General features: G+C 39.1%; 1 protein-coding gene across 1 annotated transcript in view; it reads left to right on the top strand.

Annotated features, from left to right (window-relative positions):
• The first annotated feature begins 8,396 nt into the window (after positions 1 to 8,396).
• kcnk9 (potassium channel, subfamily K, member 9) overlaps positions 8,397 to 23,526 on the top strand; it is a 37,151-nt gene continuing 22,021 nt past the window's right edge. The window contains exon 1 of the mRNA XM_035681696.1: positions 8,397 to 9,000. Coding sequence (XP_035537589.1) covers positions 8,397 to 9,000 — 604 coding nt within the window. The remainder of the gene's footprint in view (positions 9,001 to 23,526) is intronic.

Raw genomic sequence — 23,526 nt, 5'->3', positions numbered from 1 at the left:
AACATATTTTAGTAATACGAGATCATGTGTGACCAGGCGAGCCACCATTGTTTCCTGCTATGAAAGAGTTGAGCTCATCTCGCAGTGTCTTTTTGGTTGGACATTCTCTGCACAGTAAATGCATGGACGTATTAAGAGAACTTCATACAGCGAGTCAGGCTTGTCATCAGCGTAGCAACGACGAATGTGGTACTGCAACATAAATATTAATAAAAACTACCACTATTATAAAAGAGACGTCAATGGAAATAATAACAGAAAATTCGAACTACAAAATAACTTTTCAGATAACTTTTATTTTCTTTAAACCTGACAAACCTCTTTTTGGAGCGACAGAATAATTTTTTTGCAGGCAGAGTCAGATGATCTTTATTTGTAAAACCAGTTGAAGTTCCCCTTCAAATGAGTACAAGTACTTCCTCTTCCACCACAAATTACCTTCTGAGCAGCTTTAAAATGTCTTTAAAATGCTTCATGAAAGAAGAAATACAACATGACATCGAGAGCAACTTGTTCCCGTCAGTGCAAAGAAAAGAAAAGTTGGATGGAAACTGCAAAATTTAAAAAATGTCCTCAATTTCACAAAAACGTTTTTACACTCACTTATGGGTTTTGTTTGTTTGTTTTTGCCTTTTTTGAAAAAGAGATGGAGATGGAAACACTAATTTAACTTCCAAATAAGTTCTGACGTAGCAAACATTTAACTCACATCACAGATGAGCTGCTTCTACTCCGTCAGTCTCATCGCTCCCAGGGCTCTATAATACGGCCTTAATCACTCCTCACAGATCTGATGCAACCTTCCTTACATTAAATTTCCTTACAGATATTATTTCTGTGGTTCTTCACACACTTCACCTCAAACAGAAAGCTGACCTCCCCAGAACTAAGGACACCCAGAACAGACGAAACATCTTGTCTTGAGTTTAAATGAGGTTTCTTATCAGAAAATCAGCTCTGCATTATTAGCCACCAACCTTCATTACCCTGCAGCAAACCTGTAATTCTGATTGTAATCATCCTAATAACCGTCCATCAATCTGTGCTGATGCATCTCCCCTCTGCCTGATATTGGACAGTTACAACAGTGAGGAAAATTAGTTGTTTGAGAGCAAACAAGAGCCTTTTATTTAGTGGCAAAGAAATCCCCAGGAGCTCTGGAGACTGTACGGTGTCTCACTCTGCATGAAAACATTCATGCAAATGAATCTCCAAGAAGCCAGAGTTCAATTAAATCCCTTTCTCCTCACTTTCAGTATTGAGTGGTAAGTCGTGTCCATTCATATATATCTGCAACCTTGATATGTAAATGATGTCGGGAGTGGAGCCGTGAAGGGGTTGTTGGGGATTACGGTGTGTGCTGAAGAAAGACGAGCGATTTGACACCTGCGCTGCTCTTTTACTTGCACGCCTTGTAGCACTGCAGGGAGAAAACCTGGCAGAGGAGGGTACAGGAATTCTCATCCACTGCGTGTTTACTGATCCACTCTGACTGAATTAATACTCTATCTGCAACAGCACACGAGCTGGTCAACGTGAAATAAACCAAACCTGAAGTCTAAAATGGGACTGCAGCTTATGTAAGAATGCTTCTCCCAGTTAAAGTCCCCATGAAATGGCAAATGACTTTTTCACCTAGTTCACTAACGTTCCATGTCACCGTTATTGCAATAAATATTAAAAAAAGGACAAAATGTGTCTTTAACCTAATGTTTACTCCCAAACCACTGAACCAAAGCTCCGTTATGTGTAGTAGCAATTTATTTATTGCTGGTGAAAATGTTTGACTTTTAAAAATTCTAAATACTCTTGATAGCTTGTTTTAGTGCTTTCAGCTAGATCTCATGGTCTTCATCAGTGGATGGACTTTGCTCTGTTGTCATGAAGACTGTGAGGTGCAGTGGAAAGCTCCAGAAAAAGCTAGTTAGCAGATCTTGGTTGTTTTGTCAAACTACTATTAGTTCAACAATGAACTTCCATGCTTAAAATTTAAAGATAGAGACCCCAAAAAAGAGGGTTTCTTGGTATCTCTTGTATCTGTGAAAACAAACAGAGTCAATTATTGTGAGAAAAAGTGATTTAAATTTTAGCCAATAAAAATTGAGGAAATTGAGGAGAAGTTACACATCTGTATCCACTCTCCTCCAACCAGGGGCGTATCCTGGGGTGGCCCGGGCAGGGTATTTTGTCAATACAATATTTTGCCCACATAATCTTATTTATTTTAATTTTGTTGGTACTTTATATTGTAAATGTATTATTGTATGTTCATTGTTTTATTTTGTATGTAGCCTACTTTTGGCATAATAATCAAGAATAAATGCCACCCTTATTTGATTAGATAGGCCTGAGCAGAAGGGGGAAAAGAAAACATACAGAGTAGCCCTTTTCCACCCAGACAGGGAAGGAAGAAGATAAATTAGACACACGTGTGAGCTGGAAGAGGAGGGAAAACTAACAAAGGCAGCATGGAAGCTCAGATAGAATGAGAGTAGCTAAAAGGAGGAGATAGTTATGAAGTATAATCCAGTTTCTGGGCATAAAAAAAAACAGTGACATATATAAAAGTACAGACAGTGGCATTTGTTTCAAGAACCGGCTGAACTTTTCCTGGACAACAAGGCACTACTGGAAATAAGGTGAGCCCCCGGGCGGCGGGTTTGGATGAAGGGGATTCAGCTACCTCTTTGGCATTCTCGGATACAGCAGTGGACAGTGGATGTTCTTTGGATTGGTTGGACCTACAAAAGTTCAGATAAGTCTCCTTTTCTGCAACTCTCCAGGCTTCCTCTATTATCTCGCCTCAGCTAAATGTAAATGCACCCTTCATCTTCATGTCTGGACATTAAAGCCCCCCCCGAAACACACACACATCCCTCTCAGCACAACTGAGTGCACTATATTCATTCTGAAGGACCTACAAACTGCTTTCCCCCTGAACTCGCCACCTCCAACACACACACAATCTCACACATCCTCTTATGACGTGAGAGACTGACAATTATCTGGAGTCCTTATTTAATTAATTTAATTAAGGGACGTTTGATTTTCTCATCAGGACTGTTTGAATGTGGTTTCTGTTGATTTAATGTGCGTTTTGTGACTGAGGTACTTATGTGTTTGATTATAATTTAGTATGAACAATTTAATTGATGAAACTAAATTGATGGATTGTGTTTACCTTTTATCTGTGGGTCGCAACCTATCTGGGCTAACTCTCAGAGTTGTTTGCATCAGTGTATTTATAGGTTAAGAACTGTGATTATCTTCCTGTCTCTATTTTAGATATTGGGTATACACCTACGCTACAGGCCTGTGGTCAGTCTGGCTAGGTCTCGGTCTATCCAGAGCGTCTGCAAGTACAAATCAGTTAAAAGACAAAGATTTATCTCCGGACTGGGCTCATGCAACCCGAACTGAGAAGCACTCAGCTATCAGTCAGTTAATCCAGCTGTCCTGAACCTTCAACTTCTCTCATTCATCAATCCTAATTGTTTGTGTCTGATGTCGCTGCTGTCAGTTCAGATCATATGTAGAGAAGCTGTGCCATCATGCAGCCTTCACAAAAGATTTTTCTGTCTATGCAGGCCTGTGTGATGAGAAGAGCGATCGTACTGTAAGTTCGGTGTCATTACCATGGAGACTAATCTAAGCAGTTGCCATTATTAAACTTTTCTCTCTGAGCTTCTCCAGAAATGCATTAGGAGTTCTGTAGGTGGGCTGAGCGGGGACTTGAGATGTGAGAAAGGGGAGCTAAATATAGAGCGGTTACAGATCCAGACGCTGTTGATTAGTGGAGCTGTTTAGACTCTTAAATGGCTGCATTTATGAAACACTCTGGTCGATGTGTTGGCTACTGCGTGCCCTCAACTTCTTACTGAGACAAGCTTGTTCCTGTTTGTTCTCATATCTGCGCACATGAGTGTGTTTTTCTCGGAGATGATGGGCAATTTGCAGAGTTTCATTTCAAACCTAAAATTAGCCGGACAGGAAAAACGCTTCCCTAAAGTCCTTTGTGACAAACCTTTAAAAGCTTACAGAAGTGGAAATCAGTGTGTATAAAACTCCACATTAGTAATTCAGAAGTCGATTAAAGCTTTTTAATTTGCTTTTCTAATCCCCCTGTTTACTCTAGAGGTACTCCAGTTTACTTCCACCCAAATTTTGGATGTAAAAAGGCACCTAAGATAAAATGTGAAAAAATATATATTAATTATTCAGCAATTGGAAGACCAAACCTCACTTAAATAACCCAAATAACATATTTTTTCTCTTGAGATGTCCCAACTCTGTCCCATTCACCTACTATCAGACTGGAAGACTGCTATCTGTGTCTCATTCAATGATATAAAAAGTATAAATCGTATACTCTGCATTTGGAAGTGCAATTAACATAATGGATCATACATTTTAAATTAGTGGCCACATTGTTGAGGTTTTGGCCCAGGATGTATGAGTGCTGGAAGAGGCCAGCCCAGGATATGATTTTATGGATTTATTCTCTGATTATCTCCCAGTAAAAAGGAGAAAAGTAGCAGAACATTTGCATCAAGTCGAAGAGGTGAGGGACCATGGAGACCAGTCACTGGCATTATGTGTACGGTATGGGATTGTTCTGGGTGGATTATTAGAGGTAGATGCCAGTTTTCATTGGTACTATTTATAATGAGTATGGGAACTATTCTGAGGTCCTGTTTGCCTCTGTATGGTCCCCAGTAATAATCTGAAATGAGGTAGCCCAAATTTAAACAACTATGCTTCTCAATTGAGAATTGAGTGGTGATAATACTACATCATATGTCATTTTCAAACTTGCAAGATACATGGGGAAGAGAGAATCCAGAACAAAATAGATGAAACATATTCAAGGATGAATTATTTTATGACATCTGGAGTCTAAAGTTAATAATTGCACTTAGTTCCAAAATTACCATAATACTCTATTTATTCAAAGAAGGCAGTTATAAGGCAGTGCAATACTAAATTGCTACATGATCCTGATAGGTTAAATGTTAAAGGGCCCTATATAGATCAAACAACTCTATCTATAAGATGTGAGGTTTTTAAAGTTTATACCAGAGGACAAATTATATGTTATATAAGCAATGAATAAAGTAAAATTAAGTTGAAATAAAGTTAGATTTTTTATTTTATTTTATTGCATTAATAATATACAGCAATCAGCCATAACATTATGAGCACTGACAGGTGAAGTGAATAACACGGATATTACCAAATATGACAGAAACGTTACCTACTGCAGCTTTAATGAGAACCTATACTCTATGTAAGTTACATACAATCTGAAGAAGACACTATGTCACTGTTCAAGAGAATGTTCTATCATCATCAAGATTTTTGGTATTTTACTGAACTGAAACCTTCAACTCTCAATTCTGTCCTCTGTTTATGACAGGAGTAAATTCAGCTGTCAAGATCATGTGTTGGTTATGTAACAGTCCTGCAGCAGCAAGGGGATTAACTTCCTTGCTCAAGAGCACTCTGAGATTTGAAACTGGCCACAGAACGGACTCTTCATATTTGTCAAATTGGGGGATTCAAGGCAAAAATGAACTGCCCCTACTGATAGCACTCATTTCTCCTATTCTGTGTGCATTGTGTGTGTATAATGTCAGTAGTAACTTTATTAAGGAGTAATTTTTTTAGCAAGATGCACCAGTTCAGTGCAATATACACTGAATATTTTTAACATTGACTCAACTTTTAAAAATGGAGGTAATAATTCACGCTAAATATGTTCAACTTGAACCAACACATTTTAATTTCATCTAACTGAAACTGCATTTTTCTAAGTCAGTGGAAACTATTTTGACAGAGTTGGGTGAACTATTTATTAAAATTGTAGTAGATAATTTCCTCTTTTTAAAAGATGTGATCATATACAGTCTCTGTATATATACAGTGTGCAGCCCTGGCTTGCTCATCAAGAGCAAACTGAGCTTCAGTGTCCTGACTAAAGACAACAGTACGAGCTGGAGCACCCTGGTGGTGTAGAGGTTGACATCCTCACTTCGTGTCCGCCTGGGGGTCCTTTGTTGCATGTCATACCCCATCTTTCGTTTCCCATCATCTCTCTACTGTCTCCTATCAGTAAAGTCATAAAATGCCCAAAAGTACTTAAAAGGACAACAGAATGAGTCAGTGTTTTGCCTCTATCTCTTGAATCTGACTCAGTCTGCTATATGAATTCTCATTGGGGAACAAGTCACGAACACACATCTCACTAACCACATTTAATCTTAACTGTACAACAATAATAGAACTGTGGAAACACGGTAATGTAAATTCCAATAACCAACTATACATTTCAGGTTGACTCCAATATGAATCTCAAAAAATAAGTAACCAATGAGCCCGGACTACATTTCAAAAATGGTGTAATTCGATTCTAGTTATGTCGTCAAGGATCGCTTGATTACATTTGTGATTACACATTTAAAATATGGCAATTTCAAAATTCTGAAACTTTTTTCATTATAACATACATACATTACAACATTAAAATTATATAATGCTTGTTAACTCAGGGAAAGTGCATTTTATTTGCATTGCAAACGTTTTGAGATGTTTAAACTCAAATTGTAAATTTGTGGCTGCATCCATTTCTTTTGCATACAGTGCAATGTTTTATTATAGTATAATTAAAACGATTCCAGTTAGATACTTTTTTTTTGTACTCCGACTGATACTAATTACAAAAATTGTCATGTAATTTGTATTCAACACTGAATATAATCCAAATAAGAAATAACACTCCAATAAAACATATTAGATTATAATAATGATTAATAAACCAACCAATCATTTTAGGCTGTTGGAAATACAAGAGTGGCATTGTCAGACCTTTTTCTGTCTCAAGTGAAAAAGTAAAGAAATAGGTTTTGGGGCCTGAGAATCAGATCATAATCAGGTGTTACCTTAAGGCCCCCGTCACTTCAGTTTCTGTTGTGCTTCACTGTATTAGAAAATAATAAAATCAGCCCAATATACTTGTTACACTGTGAACCTGGTGCCTTTGGGGCCCTTGGCCAGGGTCTGGGAGCAGCTGCCTGCTCAGCCCAGGTGGTAATCCAGCCTTGTTTCTTCAGGCTGGACTGTCTGTTAAAATCTGCGTGTATTCCTCCCTGTAGCAGGAGAAGTGTCTCTATGATCCCTCAAACTGTGTGTGAGCAGTAACTTGGACTGTATCGCGCGCAGCAGTGCATCAGTCTGTCCGCCTTCAGCACCTCGGACAGCGCAGCAGCCTGCGCGGCTCATCCCGGATTGGAGCGCAGATTTCCCACTGAAAGCAATGATGTGACCATCTGAGTGAACCCTCTCTGTCCATACAATGAGTAGGAGTGGTCACTGTGGGAGGGGTCGCGAGGTGTGAGGGGGAGGGGGAGGGGGGGTGCAGTCAGTTGCGCCCCAGCAGAGAAAGATTCCAAGAGTAAGATTTGGATGATTCGTGACACTTGGGAACAGAGAAAAACACAGAGACAGGAGGAGCAACGCCCACCGATTAGAGTCTGGAGTGTGTGGAGACATAAAATGTGGAGCCTTCAAAATACGAACAGTTCGTGACACGCATGGTTAAACTCAGAGGCCCCGCACGACGAGAGAAAACTCATGTATATATTTTATCTTTCCTTTATCCAAAAGCAGCTCTGACTGATCAGTGCGGGAGAGGAGGTTTGGATGTGCGCAACGGAGCATGAGTGCCACTGCGGGCACGGAGCGCGCTGTAGCCTTTTATGAATGTTGTTTGTTTCTCTAAAGTATCTTCTTTCTCATGCGCTCCATCCTACAGTCTGAGAAAAATGTATACGTTTGGGGAAACACTGGCAATGGAACCTGTTGTCGGCGATGATTTGTTGGAATATTCTTTTATTCCTGTAACAAGTGGTGAGTTGATCCTGGAGCAAAGCAGCTGAAAAGGGGAAAAAAAGGCTGAGATGTTTCATGTGGTGATCTGCGCACTGTGAGAGCAACATTTACCAACTTGATGTCCCTCTGCGATACTCTGTGACCCTCCCGTCTTATCGACGACTCAGCACATTTCTGATTAGGATGTCCTCTGTTTGCGAGGATGATTTAAGGATTTCACAAAGATGGGTTTTTTGTATGTGGGGAATGGCTGCTAAAAATATCCCACCTGCTGATGAGGTTACAATGAACAGGTTGGTGTTCAGCTGAAACTTAGAGACATGCGGAAAGATGCTCAGTTATAGGACATTTTAAATCTTTATCGCAGACAAAGTGAGAGGGGAGCATCAAAGAACAGAAAGAAAGGATCCGTCAGCGATCATTTATTTGGCTGGAAGAATTAATTTACACCAGTACAGTTCACTTGAGGAGAACAGAGACCAACAGGCGATCTTGAAAGCAGCTTGTTGATGGCACTGCGCACCGGGAGGACTTGGTTTGGGCAGGTCTTGCGCAGGGTCTTTCGGCTGCAGGGCTCCTGGTCCAGGCGATCGAGCAGTCTCTTGTGTCTCTCCGCAAACCAGGAGCAGGATCTGGGCTTCTGTCACCGGTATCACAACAAGGCGGGGGGGTTCAACCGCTGCTCCGACTCCGGCGGCCACCGTCACCGGTGCGCACCTTTCTGCGCCTCCGCCTCCAGGCGCTGTCCACACGGCTTCCCCCACGCTTGCTGCGCCTTCCCGGGGAATCCGAGGGGACATGAGCCCCTCGGTCGCCGGTTCCTGTTGGCCATGAAGCGGCAAAACGTGCGGACCTTGTCCCTGATCATTTGCACGTTCACATACCTGCTCGTCGGGGCCGCTGTCTTTGACGCCCTGGAGTCCGACTTCGAGATGCGGGAGAAGGAGCAGCTGGAAGCCGAGGAGAAGCGTCTCCAGGGGAAATATAACATCAGCGAGGATGATTACCGCAAACTGGAAACCATCATCATGGAGGCAGAGCCCCACAGAGCCGGGGTGCAGTGGAAATTCGCAGGGTCATTTTACTTTGCCATCACGGTTATAACCACCATAGGTAAGTCCCAGTCTCTAAAACCAGTATAATCATTACAGGTGCGTCTCGGTGTACTATCACTGTTGCGCAACAGGACTCGAGTTATTATCAGGACAATTACATTTTCAAGGCAATAAAGCGGGCTGCAAGCAGCAATTAAGCGGAAGCACATGTTCGTATTCAGAGCAGCCACAAACTACCCGATCCCAAACATTTACATTGTGCCGCAAGTCTTAACATAAAGTTTTTAAGCAACATGTTGCAGTTCTCACTCGCTGGTCCAAAGGGGGGCTGAACTGCGAGGATGGAGCTGTGTGTCACCGCGGTCAAACAACAGGAGGACGTTTGTATTTACACTTAGTAAAAAAAAAAAAAAATAATCACCTAAATGCGAAATAACAGTGAGGAATGACGTAACGCACCCCGTTCAAACACTGATCAGGTCCTCCGGTGCAGCTGGAGTACGTTATGGTTCAACTTTGACGGTGCGTCAGCACGGTGCAGCTCAAAGTCTGACAGAGACGAGGAGTTCAGGGTCTTAGACACGGAGATGTTTATTTTAAAGAGCTTGCATAGGGAAAACGCGGGGCTGTGTTGGAGGAGGACGGGGCTGATGGAGAGGCAGCAGGACTCAGTGCTGTGGTGCTGAGAGGACAGCTCCTCTGAGTGCGGCTGCCGCAGGCAGGACGACAGTTAAGCGACTGAAACCCACTTCTACTGCTCTGGGTCCACCTTTTACATTTGATACACCGTTTTAATGTTTGTTCTATAGATTGCACATTTTAGTGGCAACAAACAAGTCCTTCACAACCAGTGACTGTAAATGTAAAAAAACCTAAAAGAAATTAAATCTATAGAGTTTTCATGAATGCATTTGTTTGATAAGCCCCCCCCCCCCCCCAAGGAAACATCAGTTTGACGTTACTTATGATGATGCATTTGCGTCATAAAGATTTATTTCAAGCTGTGCAGAAGCTCCACTAAGTTTCTCTTTGTTTACGCCCCACACACAAACCACATTCTCTGTGCATTTTAATCACCACAACACCGAATGACGCTGAAGTGAATTAAGTTGCAGTTAATTGGATTAGTTCAAATGTGCGTGGCACCAAAAACAAGTTAGAATCCAACCTTTCAATCAGCAATCAGGAGTTTGTGTTACGTGGTCGCAACATTTGAAATGAACTTGCCTTTACGCAGAGGTGACAGAGACGCGCTCTGTCCATTATGGGAGTCAGATGCTGTTATTCAAGATGAGGACTTTTAGCAGGGGGGGGCTAATGCACCAGGCCTGTCCTCCAGTTTGCCAGGCAACACTTAAAAGGGACGACAACACAGAGCAGCGAAGGTGGATCCACTGTTGTTTCTAGGCTACAGCGACGAGAGCCATTGTAATATTCATGTTCTGTGAAGTGGTTACATTCACTGCAGCCGACTGTGTCCCCTCTGTAGGAAACAGGCCGCTATTATGCATGATCATACTCTCAACAGTAGTAAGAACAGTTCAGAGGACAGCCAGACTTTTCCTGCAAAATGTACAGGGAGGGCTCCTATTAGACCGCCTGTATTCATGCATACACTGGTGAATGAGCATACAGCTGTTTGGGCAGGAATTATTTCATAACAGTGCTTGTAGCAGACTGCAATAAAGAGAGGGAGGAGAAGTGTTTTTTGTCCTGCTGATTGCAAGAAAGAAAAATCCAAATTACCCTCCTCACACAACCTCACCTCAGAAGCACTGATGACAAGGTGACGAGAACTCGAGGTCATTTTATAGTATGTGGGACTGTGCCATGACGATGTGAGCATATTGTGTTATAATTATGCACAATCTGCTGTCTAAATGAACACATTCAGGAACATTATAACAAAAAACTCAGACTTGTGAATCCTGTGAACCAGCAGCAGTGGTTAGATTATTTTATATACCATTTTGCATTAATTTGAAATATTGTCATATGGATCTAAATCTTATCTTAAAGAATGGTGATATTCCATACTTTACTTAATGTCACCAAAACCCATGAAAAGACCATAAACTAACAATGAACTCATCCTAACAAATGCTGTCTGCATATCCTAAGCCTGATATATCTTATTTTTCTACAGGGTTGGGAGGGTTACTTTGAAAATCTAATCTGGTACAATTAGTAATTACCTGTTAAAAATGTAGTTTGCAACCTAAACTAAGTATCGCAATATTAAAGTAACGTAACTTGATAACTTTCCATTACTTCTGGATTACCTCAACCCCAAATATGCAAATAAAAACAAGAGAAAAGAAATATTAATAAGATGTCTTTTACAGATTCAATAAGACAACAGAACAATGTAACCTTAGAAAGGTTTTTTAGCCTCAGAAATGTGTCCTTTGCGCAATGTATTTTTACAGATACCCTTAGTAGCCTGTAGAGCATTTTCACAGCTGGAAGGCAGAACTTGCACTGTACTGTGATATTGTTCCCTTTCTGCTGGAAAGACAGAATTTAGGTAGATTTTCACTCAGTGAAAGCCTTTTTTCCACTAGAGGCCATAGTGAATTCAATTGAATGAATTGATAAGATTAGCTATGAGTTTCACTCGAGACCAGAGTGGTGTGTGAGCCTTGTTATGTGTGTGCACTGCGCATGTGCATGGTCCTATATCATTCTGCATTTTAAATGCATTTTAAAATTGTAATCCTGCTAATAATGCCAATTTCTACTAAATGCAAATGTAATCTGATTACATATTTTTTTCTGTAACTGTATTGGATTACAGTTACCTTTTGTTGTATCTTGATCACATTACTGCGTTACAAGTAATCCATTACTCCCCAAGCCTGTTCCTCTGTGCCACAGAGCTCAACACATTAATGAGCCACACTGTTGCACCAGGGGTTACTTCGCTACAATAAACATTGTAGTTTGTTGTGACTCAATCCTACTTACACTCGGCTGCTGTAAATAACTATATTGCATCAAATGTCTATCAATCCGCAGCTGGAAATAGCCCCTAACAAATGCAACATTTCGCCCAGTTTGAGTCACACTTGCTAAAAACTACAGTGCCCAGCTGCCATTTAGGACATTTTTAGTCTATTTTGAAAAAGAAACGATGCATCTGTGACCCATTTTTTTTTTTATAGAGTTACGTCCTCAGTAGGAACAAATGGGCTTGGGGCCAATGACAGGCTGGGGAAGGTATTTGTTGACAATAAAAAAAAAAGTTGAATATTCAATGTTAAATGTTCTACACTGCACACTGGAGCACAGACCGACAGTATGTCTGATCTTTAGTTTACTGAAAGACAAGGGGTAACTTTCTATAAGGGATTTTTATACAAATAAAGAGGAGGTCATAGTTTTGCTTGTGCGATATGTTCAGTGATATCACTGTAGTTTTGGGTCAGATGGAATTTTCTTGATACCTCAGACCATGAAGTAAAGACAATCACAGGAAAGTGTCTTGATGTCACTTTGATATCTTTTTTTATGATTTGCCCAACTCTCCAGACCTCATAAGGCAGACCCATTTCATCTGACACTCCAAGTAGGTTAAATCCAAAGCTAAGAATTATTTTCAGGCAGTATTTGACCCAACCATCCATGTCTTTAGGCAGTGGAGCTTTGATTTGATGAGTTCGCTGAGTGATTGGAAGGCCGTACTCGAATTTACCGCTCAGCTGACTGTATGGGATTTATCACCTCACACCCTTACCTGTTAATGCCTTAGAAGGAAATTTCCCTCTTTAGAAATAAAGATACTAGATTTGTTATGCACTGTATCACTAGATTTTCAAATAATTATTTGAACCACAGAAAGTGAAAGAATTCAAAGTAGCTTTGTGAAAAACTGAAACTCTGCTGCAAAGATAAGGAAACAATTTGGTCTGTGTCAACTATGAGCTGTTTGTGGAAACTAATTAAATTTAGTGTCATCATATGGGACAGTAGAAATGGTGCAAAGATGTCTATTAAGATATGTGTTGCCACACGCTCGCGCACTCATGCCGGGTATGCACATTTACAGCAGAACAAATCACACCAAAGACAGAATAACCCAGGAGAAATGTAACAATCCAGCTCACCACAGTGCTGTAAGAGCCAGCACGTCTGCACACACTGAGCCGCACACTGAGCCGCACACTGAGCCATACACACTGAGCATCTGCTCACTGTGAACCTGTAGAGCAGGCCGTTATTTTCAAGATTATTCTGTCCAATTATATAACAGCATTCTCCATCTTAATAATTAACTGGACATCCCGATTTATTAGCAGGATAAGATAAATACAGTGGAAGCAGGGAAACATAACAAATGTTTCTATATGGTTTGATAAATATGAAAAAGTCACAGCAATGCATTTAACGGCACTCTCCACAACCATCATTAATAAAAACAAACACCCATCCCATCTGCACATGCAGTGTTATATACATGCATATTTGTTGGTTTTACAGCAACCTCATCTGCTCGCTCTCTCTCTCTCTCTCTCTATATATATATATATATATATATTTTTTTTCACAATATAAACATGATGTCTTAGTAAAACAAGAAAGTAGCATGTGATAAAAAAATGCAAGGGGAAGTAAAGAATATTCTGTAGAAGAATAAGGAGAAACCACAGGAAGATGGGATTTAAAGGCTGATCTCAGTTCTGCTGGACAGATCTCTTCAGGGACGTTTCAAGAGCTGCAATAGGAGTGCTGGTTATATTGGTGGCAACATCAGTAGTAAATGTCCTTGGAGAAGTTGTAGTGGAAGTAATGGCAGTAGTAGTTTACAGTATTTGTTACCTTAATAGTAATATTAGCAGTATAGCATTAGCAGAAGGTGTAGCTGTGTAACTAACAGTGGCAGACGAGGCAGTATTAGCAGTGGTAGTAGTGGGAGCAGCAGCAGGATCAGTACAGGCTGTGGCAGCAGTAGTAATTGTACTTTAAGCACCAGTAATAGCAGTAGTAATATTAATAGTAGTATTATCAGTTTTAGTAGTACCAGCAGCTGTAGTAGAAATAGTAGTAATATTACACTGTAAAACAAGATAAGTTAGTTTAATTCAAATTGTTGAAAGTACATTACATCAAATATTTTAGGTAAAACTAACATATTTTTGTAAGTTAAAAAACATTATCATTTTGATCAAGTAGCTTTGGTAATTTGAAGTGACAGACTTAATTTTGTAATTGTACTGTGATAACAGAATACCTATTAAAAAGTACTTAATCAGGAATGTTTCTGTAACTTACAAAACTAAGGTATTGTCACTTAAAATTACTAGTAAAAGTGGCTTCATCAAGAATATTTTTGAATTTAAAACATTTTGTTTGTGTTACTTAACGGTTTAATGTAATTGTAATGTTAAGTAATGTTTGAGTTAAAATAACATCACATTGCAGTGTATCTGTTTTGGTAATACCAGCAGCAGCAGTAGTAATAATAGTTATAGTAGCAGTATTGGCAATCAGCAGCAGCTGAAGTAATAGTAGCAGAACTGTTGCTATTATGATGAGCCATATATCATATCGTCTTGTCACATGATCAAATACAACATCAACATACACATTACCCAGCAATCCCTGCATATCTGGATATGACATAAATACCACAAGAAATAAGAAATAATTTTATTATAAGAGTTTTTTTGTATAGTTTTATAGTTAATGTAGAATAATCATATCATTTGTGAGCTTTAGATTGCTAGCTTTACAAAAAGAAAAAAATCAGTAAAACAATGATGGAGATGAGTTTGCCTTTTTGAGTCCAGATATAGAAAAAGCATTTTTAATTTAACGTGAGTTTTTCTTTTTTCAAAGTGGTAAGCTGATTCACTGACAGGGACCTGTTCTCCACCCAACACATTGTTGCATAGCAGCATAGCACTAGTAGAGACTGCCTACCATACATACACATTTTCAAACAATAATTCAAAATTTCCCAAAAATAAAGGAAACTAATTCAAATAGTTTTCAGTTATATTTCACATCTACATGTCAACAAGACAACAAAACTCATAAATCGCTAGCAAAACATGTACTATATGAATACATTGCCGGAGAATTCAGAACAATACTAATTATATAGTTCAGTCGTGTCTTTTTTTCAGGCTTTTAGACTAAGTTTGCACTTGTCCATATCAATATGATATCTGATATTTCAGACTTTGTTGAGCCATTTCATGGTACAGAGAACCTTTTAAATCATTCGTCTGTACGATACACCAGCAACAAATGGCTTTCAACTTCTCCCACAACCACAGATTACACAACCTGTTTTTCTCCTAAATATTATATTTTTACATTACATTTATTTTTAAATCTGCTTCAATATCAGTTATTCCTGTAGATGCTCAACATATCAGGCTCCTTAAAGACTGAATTAGGCTCTTCAGTACAGCAATAATAGCAGCAGCAGGAAAAAGTTGTATCACAGATCTTGTCTTTGAATGTGTGCCTGGCAGATATAATCCCAATGTCATTAAAACATCTAATAGTAGATTTAATAGTAGCAGTAGTAGTAATAGCAGCTGTGGTGTCAGCAGTAGTAGTTATGGCAACAATAGGAATATATGAAGTACAAAAAAGCTGAATCTCAGGCCTGCACTTTAAATTGAGGATCCAAGGCTACAAACTCACTCACGGAGGATTAAAAAAATCTTTAGCTGGAGGCCTCACCTGACTGTGCTTTATTGATAATAGGCTAAACACAGCAAAATCTCCAGTTTTAGGGAATGTCTGGTGGTAATCCGTGATCATTACCGTCACACCTTTATAAACTGTGTGAGTAAAAGAAATAATGTCTTAAACTGGAGCTCAGCTGTGAGGCTCTTAGCACATGCCCAGCTGTCTTGAGGGGCCCGTGTCGGTCACAATGAGGCTGTAACCACCCTCCCCGCACCCCTCCATCCAGGTTGACCCTGCAGGTTGACTCTATTTATTCCTGTGACTAATTGCACCGAATGTGACACTTAGTGATGATAGCATGTGGTGTGCGCGAGGTGTTCTCACCGCAGCTCTGCTTGGAGGGAGATATGCACCCGCAGCATGCAGTAGTGTGTGTATATACTTACTTTTCGCACAGTGCTGAGTCGCTCATGTTGCCGGGAGACTAAAGACAGCTTAAAAGGTGAAAGTCATCTCTGCTAAATGTCTGGAAATATCCACATGTGTATATAGTAGATAGGCACTTTAGAGTATGGGTGTTATTGGATTTTTGAAGACTGAGATCAGGGATATTTTTGAACGATAACTGAAACTGTACAAAAAATTCTTGTCTATAAATGTGGAAATTACTTTAACAGATTGTTTGTTTGTTTTTCTTTTGACTTGCTAGAGAGAAAAAGCCTCTGAAACAGCATTAAGACTGTCACCAAAACACAAGCAAAACCCAGACTAATCAAGTTTAATCAGGGTGAGCAGCACTTTAAGACCATATTAAATGGCAGACAAAAACATAATTGCTTTTTAATGAAGGATATATTTGCTACAAACAATAATTAAATGAAAAATGTGTTCATAGAATTAAAATTAATTGCAGATTTTACTGGCTGCTGCAGTTGGAAGGTCTATCACTTTGTTCATGAATGTTAGCCAATATGTCAGTTTTAATAAAAGGCATACAAATGTAATGGGAAACAGACACAATACATGAAAAATTATTATTATAGTGAGAGTAACATATTAGCATAGCAGTGTTTGGTTAGCAGAAGCTAGTGCTAACTAAAATAAATGAAAACTACTGAACACAATGTTTTATTGACAAGGGAGCTCTGGGAAGGGCAGTTTCAAGATGCCACAATGATTTTACACTTTTTTTAAATTAAACAAATCCTGATAATAAGCATTGAACATTGTGAGAAACAAGTAATGGCATTGTGGTTTAAATGTTTACAGTAATTGAAAATAACATACATGTATGCTTACATACAAATTTTATCTGAGTATGTTAAAACATTAAACTGCATTTGCTGATTTTTATAAAAGCTCAGTGTGTAACATTAAGGAGGATCAACTGGCTGAAATGGAATATAATATTCATAGGTATGTTTTCATTAGTGTAGAATCACCTGTATATAAGAATCGTTGTGTTTTTGTTGCCTTAGAATGAACGGTTTTCATTTACAGACAAGGCTCACCTTCTGTGAAGGTTGCCATGTTAAACTGCCATGTTTAGACAAACCAAACAATGGCTCTAGATAGGGCCTTTCGTAAGTTTTGTGGCTGCTGTAGTTTAGTGCTTTGTTGAGTGAAAGGGTTTGAGTTGGTTGCATTCTGCAATCCCACCACTAGGTGCCACTAAATCCTCCACACTGGTCTTTTAAGCAAACCAGGCTGAAAACAAAAGTGATATATTATCGGCTAATAAAATTGATGATGACCTTGCTAGCAAACATTTGCCTATACAGTACACGTCCAACAGACAGACACTTTAGCATTAATTTGGATTCATGTCCAATAGACCAATATTTTCATTTAAGCTCTGTTCTGATCTCCACCAACTCGAGTAAAATATTTGCCATGTTTGCTTCTTACAAGCACCACTTTCTTCACCAGGTAGTAACTTACTGTCTGCCATTTGCTGTTAAGTAGCTTGTGTACAGTTTCTCTGAACTTTTTTTTGCTGGAAATAGCTGCCGAACTGGAGAACCAAAACAATGAGCTAAAATGCAAAAGAAAAACAAAAAAAACTGCAGAGTTGGATGATCATCTGTGGATTTGTCACTCAGATTCACACCTTTCAAATTACAAATAGTAATCTAATCCATTGTTGACATAACTATTGATTAGAGCTTTAATGTAATACATAGTAACACATTACTCCTGACATAGTCATAAATCACAGCTTTTATGCTAAATAAACAACAAGATGAGAATTTATTCAAATTTTTCAAATGTCAAACTTCACGAGTCAGTGCATGATTATTTACATAATCATAGAGTCAAATGCTTATATTTTGTAGTGCTATATAAGTGTGTACCATGCTCACAGATAAATGAATCACCTGTCCTCTCTAACGAAACTGCTTTGTGAAGATGAGTCAGGTACTGTGTCTTTGTTGGACCTATTGTGCCAGTCACAGTTTCCATTACGCTTTGCAGCAACCGGCACTTACAGTACGGCACGTCTTTCTGCAGGATTTCTTAACACATTATATCCAGTTTATGTGCCAGAAAAAAAACTGCAGAAAGTTTGTGTAAAACAAGCCATTTGGATGATATTTTTAGGATATGTTTTATAGAATTCTCTTTTTCTATTATGTATCTTTAGAAAATCAATCATTCATTGTAGACGTTTATTTTTTTGTGCAACAACTCCCTCATTTTTCTAGGTTTTAATTTTATTCCATGTGTGAAACAGGTTTAAAGAAAAGGAAAATCTCACCACAAGAGGACTGCTACAAGAGAGTACATGGAGAAATCAAAACTCACCCTGAAAAAATTATGAATGCTTTTAGTCCCGTTTATAACATGGGGTAGTTGTCCTCCTGTGGTCTAATCCAGTATTACACAAACACACAGAAAAAAAAAAAATCACTTGCCTTTCAGGGCTTCCGTAGTTCCATTAGCTCTTTGGTTGTTTGAACTGCGTACTTTCTATTGCAGGACGAGGCTGTTTAGCAGACAGTGAAGGCTCTGTGAATATAGCTTGTGTTTAGGACTTCACCATACCCATATCCTGTGAGATTTATTTTCTAGTTTATGTCTTTAATAATAATCTAAACTCTAAAATCTAAAATCTTAAAAATAATGTCATTTAGTTTTTTTCTCAGAAATGAATTTCTGAGATATCGGCCTACTGTTTATATTTTTTAAATGTTTTCTTACACTCCTCAAAATCAAGAAGGCCTCGCGTCCCCCTTTAAAGCTTTGGCGACCCCAAGTGAGAGTTGGGACCCCTAGTGAGGGTTGGGACCCCTAGACAACCAGTGGCCTAGATATCACCATGAAACCTTCCCAGTTAATTACATACAGTAAGAAAATTAGGTTTTGCATTAAGTTTTCTTGTTTTCTTTTAGGTTTAAATGTGCAAATGAGGCATTATTCAATGATAACTTCTGGTGAAGTCAACAGATGCAAATAGACAAAGTAAAGTAAAATAAATAATAAATGTCTATTTTGGGCGTTTTCTTTCCACTATTTTGCGTCTGCAAAAAATGTGTTATGGAAGCAAAATAGCCTAAAATCTCAAAATAGCATGAAAATTTCATGTTTTTCCCTGCAGTGTCTCACTTTAAACACTCTGCATTTATTTATTATGTTGCATATGACTTTTTATTTATGTATTCTACAAAATAAATAGTGGAGTTTAGCCTCCAGTCTGGTTAAAACCAAGATGGTTCTACAGCATCAGGAAGCATTTCTTATATAATGTAGATGCTATATGCTTGACATATTAGACTCAAGCAAGGAAATAACATGGTTCATGTAAGGGTTAGTGTATTAAAATGTTTTCAAGGACCCATTTGCATACAATAGACGTGCTCTGTGGTTTGTCTGATACTCTGCACAAGCTGAAGGCTGCTAAAAGCTGCACTTTGCCTCCGCTCAGCTGTCATCCTCTGGCTGATAATACACAATGTAATCTTGAGGGGGATTGTTTGGTTGGAGTCCTAAATATGTGAAGCATGTGGACAGTTATTGCTGTGTGTTTAAGTGTGTGTGAACATGAGCAAGGTGGGTTGGAGGGTGACTCGGTTTAGAGAAACACACATCTTTGTTGCATCTTCTCAAGTGCTGATTGGAGGTCACTATAGAGGAGGGCATGTTTCCCTTTTGCTTTTACTGGCAGGCAGTTCCTTTATTCCCAAAGAGAACTTGTTGGTTTTTCCAGCTGTGTTGGCTCAACCACAAGGAGGGTCAATAAGCCTGCTTGGTCATCTGAATTTTCTTGATGACACATGGGCTGTAATATCCTGGGTTTCCCATTACTTAGCAATGGATTATGTAAATCTCCGATACATCAAGGACATGTGATTTCATGACTTATTTCCTCAAGCAGTCGTCAATAAAATGATTGAGCATATTTTAAATATAGGTGATTTGCTCATTCATAATGCATAACACTGAGTTTCATAACAGGTGTTTATATAAAGTTTAATGGCTTATGTTTTTATGGCGTTCACATCGTAATGGCAGGAAGAGATCTTCAGAATACATTTTTTACAGTGGTTTTCAGCAACCCATCCATGTCACAGCATATAAATAGATTTGTTGTGAAATCATGAAGTCCCTAAAGTTGAAATATTATAACAATTCAGTAATTTTACCTCACAAGGCCAAGCTTAAGTAGCTGGGGATGATCAGTATGTAGGAGCTGAACAACAGAGTCATTATTTAATGCCACATTGTCTACTCTACTTCACTCAAATTAATTTTAAATTACAGTGTTTTTTCTGATTTAGTACTTAAATTAAGGAACACTGATTACAACAACAGTTTGCTAAATACATGTAAGATTCCTCTGTTGCTCTCCCCCTCGACACTGGTGTTATATTACCTGGACGTGTCCAGCAAGATCTATCAATGATTAATGGATTGTTGTGGTTTTGTTCATTTGAGATTTTATTTTTGTGTGCCAATTTGTGAGATCTAATCTGTGCTGTAACATCTTTCTGGTTGGCAGCCTGCTGTGATTCCTTATAATGCTGAATGAATTTACTCCAAACTAGAAAGTTGTTAATATATCTCCTGACTGCTGCTTATTGAAAAATGATTCGAGGCGTTCACCCTAGTTGCACTTTGTAGCCGGTAGATTATTTTCACTTTGCTGGAGTGTCCTACCGGGAGCTTGATGGAGGTCTCCACACAGATCGATGCGAATGGGTTCCTGTGGTGCTGATGCTCTCTGTGGGAGTCACTGGCTCTGGAGCCGGCTGGTCTATTTTCACCTCTCAGAGGGTAAACTGTGCTCACAAGGTCCCTCTCTGCAGCACAGTTTGCCCCTGTGGCTTTATCCTGGAATTATAGATTATTCAACCAAAACAGACATATAAAGGACTATAGTAACTATCCTAATCTTGAAGGGGCACTCTTTTGATTTTACACATCAAAGTCAGCATACTTGTCATAAGAAGTATGACTCAGCCTGTTAAAACAGTTGTGTAATGTCGTCTGTGGCTCTGAAGGGAGCCTTTCCAAATCTGAGAAAATTACCCTAATGATGTCACCTTCAGTACATAATGGAAGTGTGGCACATGAAAGACACGTGCATCTATGAGAAACAGATTCTAGTGTTAGGTGCATTATAGTAAATGCAGTGTTTTTGGAGCTAGCCAGCACTAGAGACTAAAAGTCAGGATATCTTGGCCTCTGCTGCTTTGATTTCGACCATTCTTCATTCAGACTTTGGTGTTCCCCTGACATTTCCTCTAGCGGCAAACAGTCCACCGTAAACATCCATCACAGTTTTTACACACTGACTTCTTGTTCAAGTCTGACACACCATATTTGCCTTTGTTGTTTTCCTGTGCAGTGAGGGATCATCAGACATTTCAGGTGCAATTACTTCAGGTTTTAAGATTTTTTAAATGCTTATTACTGTATAAATTAGAATTTAGAAAAGTGATAAGGATAAATAAAAATATTTAGTATTAAAATGATGTGTATGTGTATTCTGAAGTACTTAGGTGAGCTGTGCAATTATATTTCCAAAAACAGCGATATAGTCTAGCAAAACTGCTTGTCAACCTGTCTGATTTGAATTTCTATGTTATAAATGATCAAAATTACGACCAAAAGTACAGGCCAAAGCTGTAATAAAGCAGAATTTTACTTCAAACTTCATATTAACGCTTAAGTCACAGAAAAACTGCTTTTCTTGTTTTAACACAAGTCAGGTACTATGACGACAGTGCTGAGAAGTTTGTGAAAAATCTTTCACAGCAGCCAAGATAAGCCACACATCTCACCTGCAGACAGGGCCCTTAAAGCTACTGTATCTAGCTCCTCACCTTTAGGCAGAAGGTACATTTGTAAATCTTGCTTTGCTCCCCTCAAGTTGGTCTGATTCCTGGCTCAACACTTGTCAGTCATCTCGAAGAGCTATCTACCTCGAAACAGCAACTAGCCTGAGGCTGAGGTAGGCATCATCCATAGAGCTACAACCAGAGATGAAGCAGAGGCTAGAAAGACGTAGGTAATCTGAAATAAACAGGCAGAATAAATTGACATTTGTACAAAATTAGAGCATATTTTTCACCTGACTGTTCCCTCCAATGTTGCTGGAACTACTTATCTGCACTGTGTTACTGATTCTATCAATCACAACCATGTCAGTGGCTTGTGGCCAGCTTTTGCTGAGTGTCTTCTCATCTGTGCGAAGAGAGAAGCCTCTATCATTGAGATAAATGTGTTCAAATGCCCAGAGGCCAGCGAGATGCTTCCTCTCACCCTCGGATTTTCTTAGAGGATTCAAGTGGTAGCCACTGGCTGTTCCACTCCAGCACAGATGAAGTGGGGTACAGCGACGAGCACAGTGGGCTCATCCAGGCTCAAGTGGGCCGGTGTGAGTGAGGAGTGGGGTTGGTGAGTCGTCGCTTGATGAACTGTGTTTTCTCTTTGTAGTCGGGGTCCCGAGTCCAGGTGGCATCATTCTTAAGCAGCTGGCAGAGGGGGGAACCATGTTGGCTGAACACTGAGGAAGAAAATGGAGGTAGATTGTGGCAGGAGAGAAGAGAATAGAGGGAGAAATGCTGAATACGTGAAGGGTTTGTTGGGATGTATTTCAAGGAAAACGAGCAAGGTTTTACTGTCCCGTTACATATTTATAAGGAGTTCAGCTCTAATGTCTGGCTTTCAAAATCCCTGTCCTTGTTGTTGAAATTCCTTCTGGTTTCCAATAAATGCCAAAATACAAGAATATCAGGATATGTTATTCAATGCAGCTGCTTCACCAGCTCTAACAAATGTGCACAGTGAACTCCTGCACTTTGCAGTTAATAAAACAAGCACACCTTTTACCATTCTGGCACAATGTACTGGCAGTGAATGCCAATATAAATGTCATGTTTGATAGAAACGGTCATCCAGGTAGAGAGAGGTTTGTACCAACAAACTGCAGTACAGTAATCGCTTTATATCACATTAAGTTTTATACTGTATCCAACACGACTCTCATGACTTTTCATTAAAATAAAAATAACATGAAGGACACCCACTGCAAAGGGGTCTGCATATCAATTATGCAAAAATATTAATGCAGTTACTTCCTTGAAATATTGATATGAGATCTTATAACATGCATGCTGGGCTCAAGTGTTGTTTAATATATGAGGAACGAAGCTTAATGGATAATTCTCATTTATTACAAGTTGAGATGAGATAAACCAAAAAGATGACATAATGCTAATTAGTCCTCAAGTGACATATAAAGGACTTTACGATGTGTGCATTTATATTTTAGGGCGGGATCTTAAAGCAACATTATGTGAGATTTGGTATTTGTTGTGACGCCCCCACTGCAATACCACTGTCATAAATATGGACAGCTGAACATGTGCATTTGTTATGGTTACATTACTATTTACATTGACCAAAAACTAGTGAGTCAGCTACAACTTTGCTA

This window comes from Morone saxatilis, unplaced genomic scaffold (assembly GCF_004916995.1).
Source record: "Morone saxatilis isolate NCDOM2014 unplaced genomic scaffold, NCSU_SB_2.0 Contig9, whole genome shotgun sequence".
Lineage (NCBI taxonomy): Eukaryota > Metazoa > Chordata > Actinopteri > Moronidae > Morone > Morone saxatilis.
This window is presented reverse-complemented; position numbering and strand designations above follow the sequence as displayed.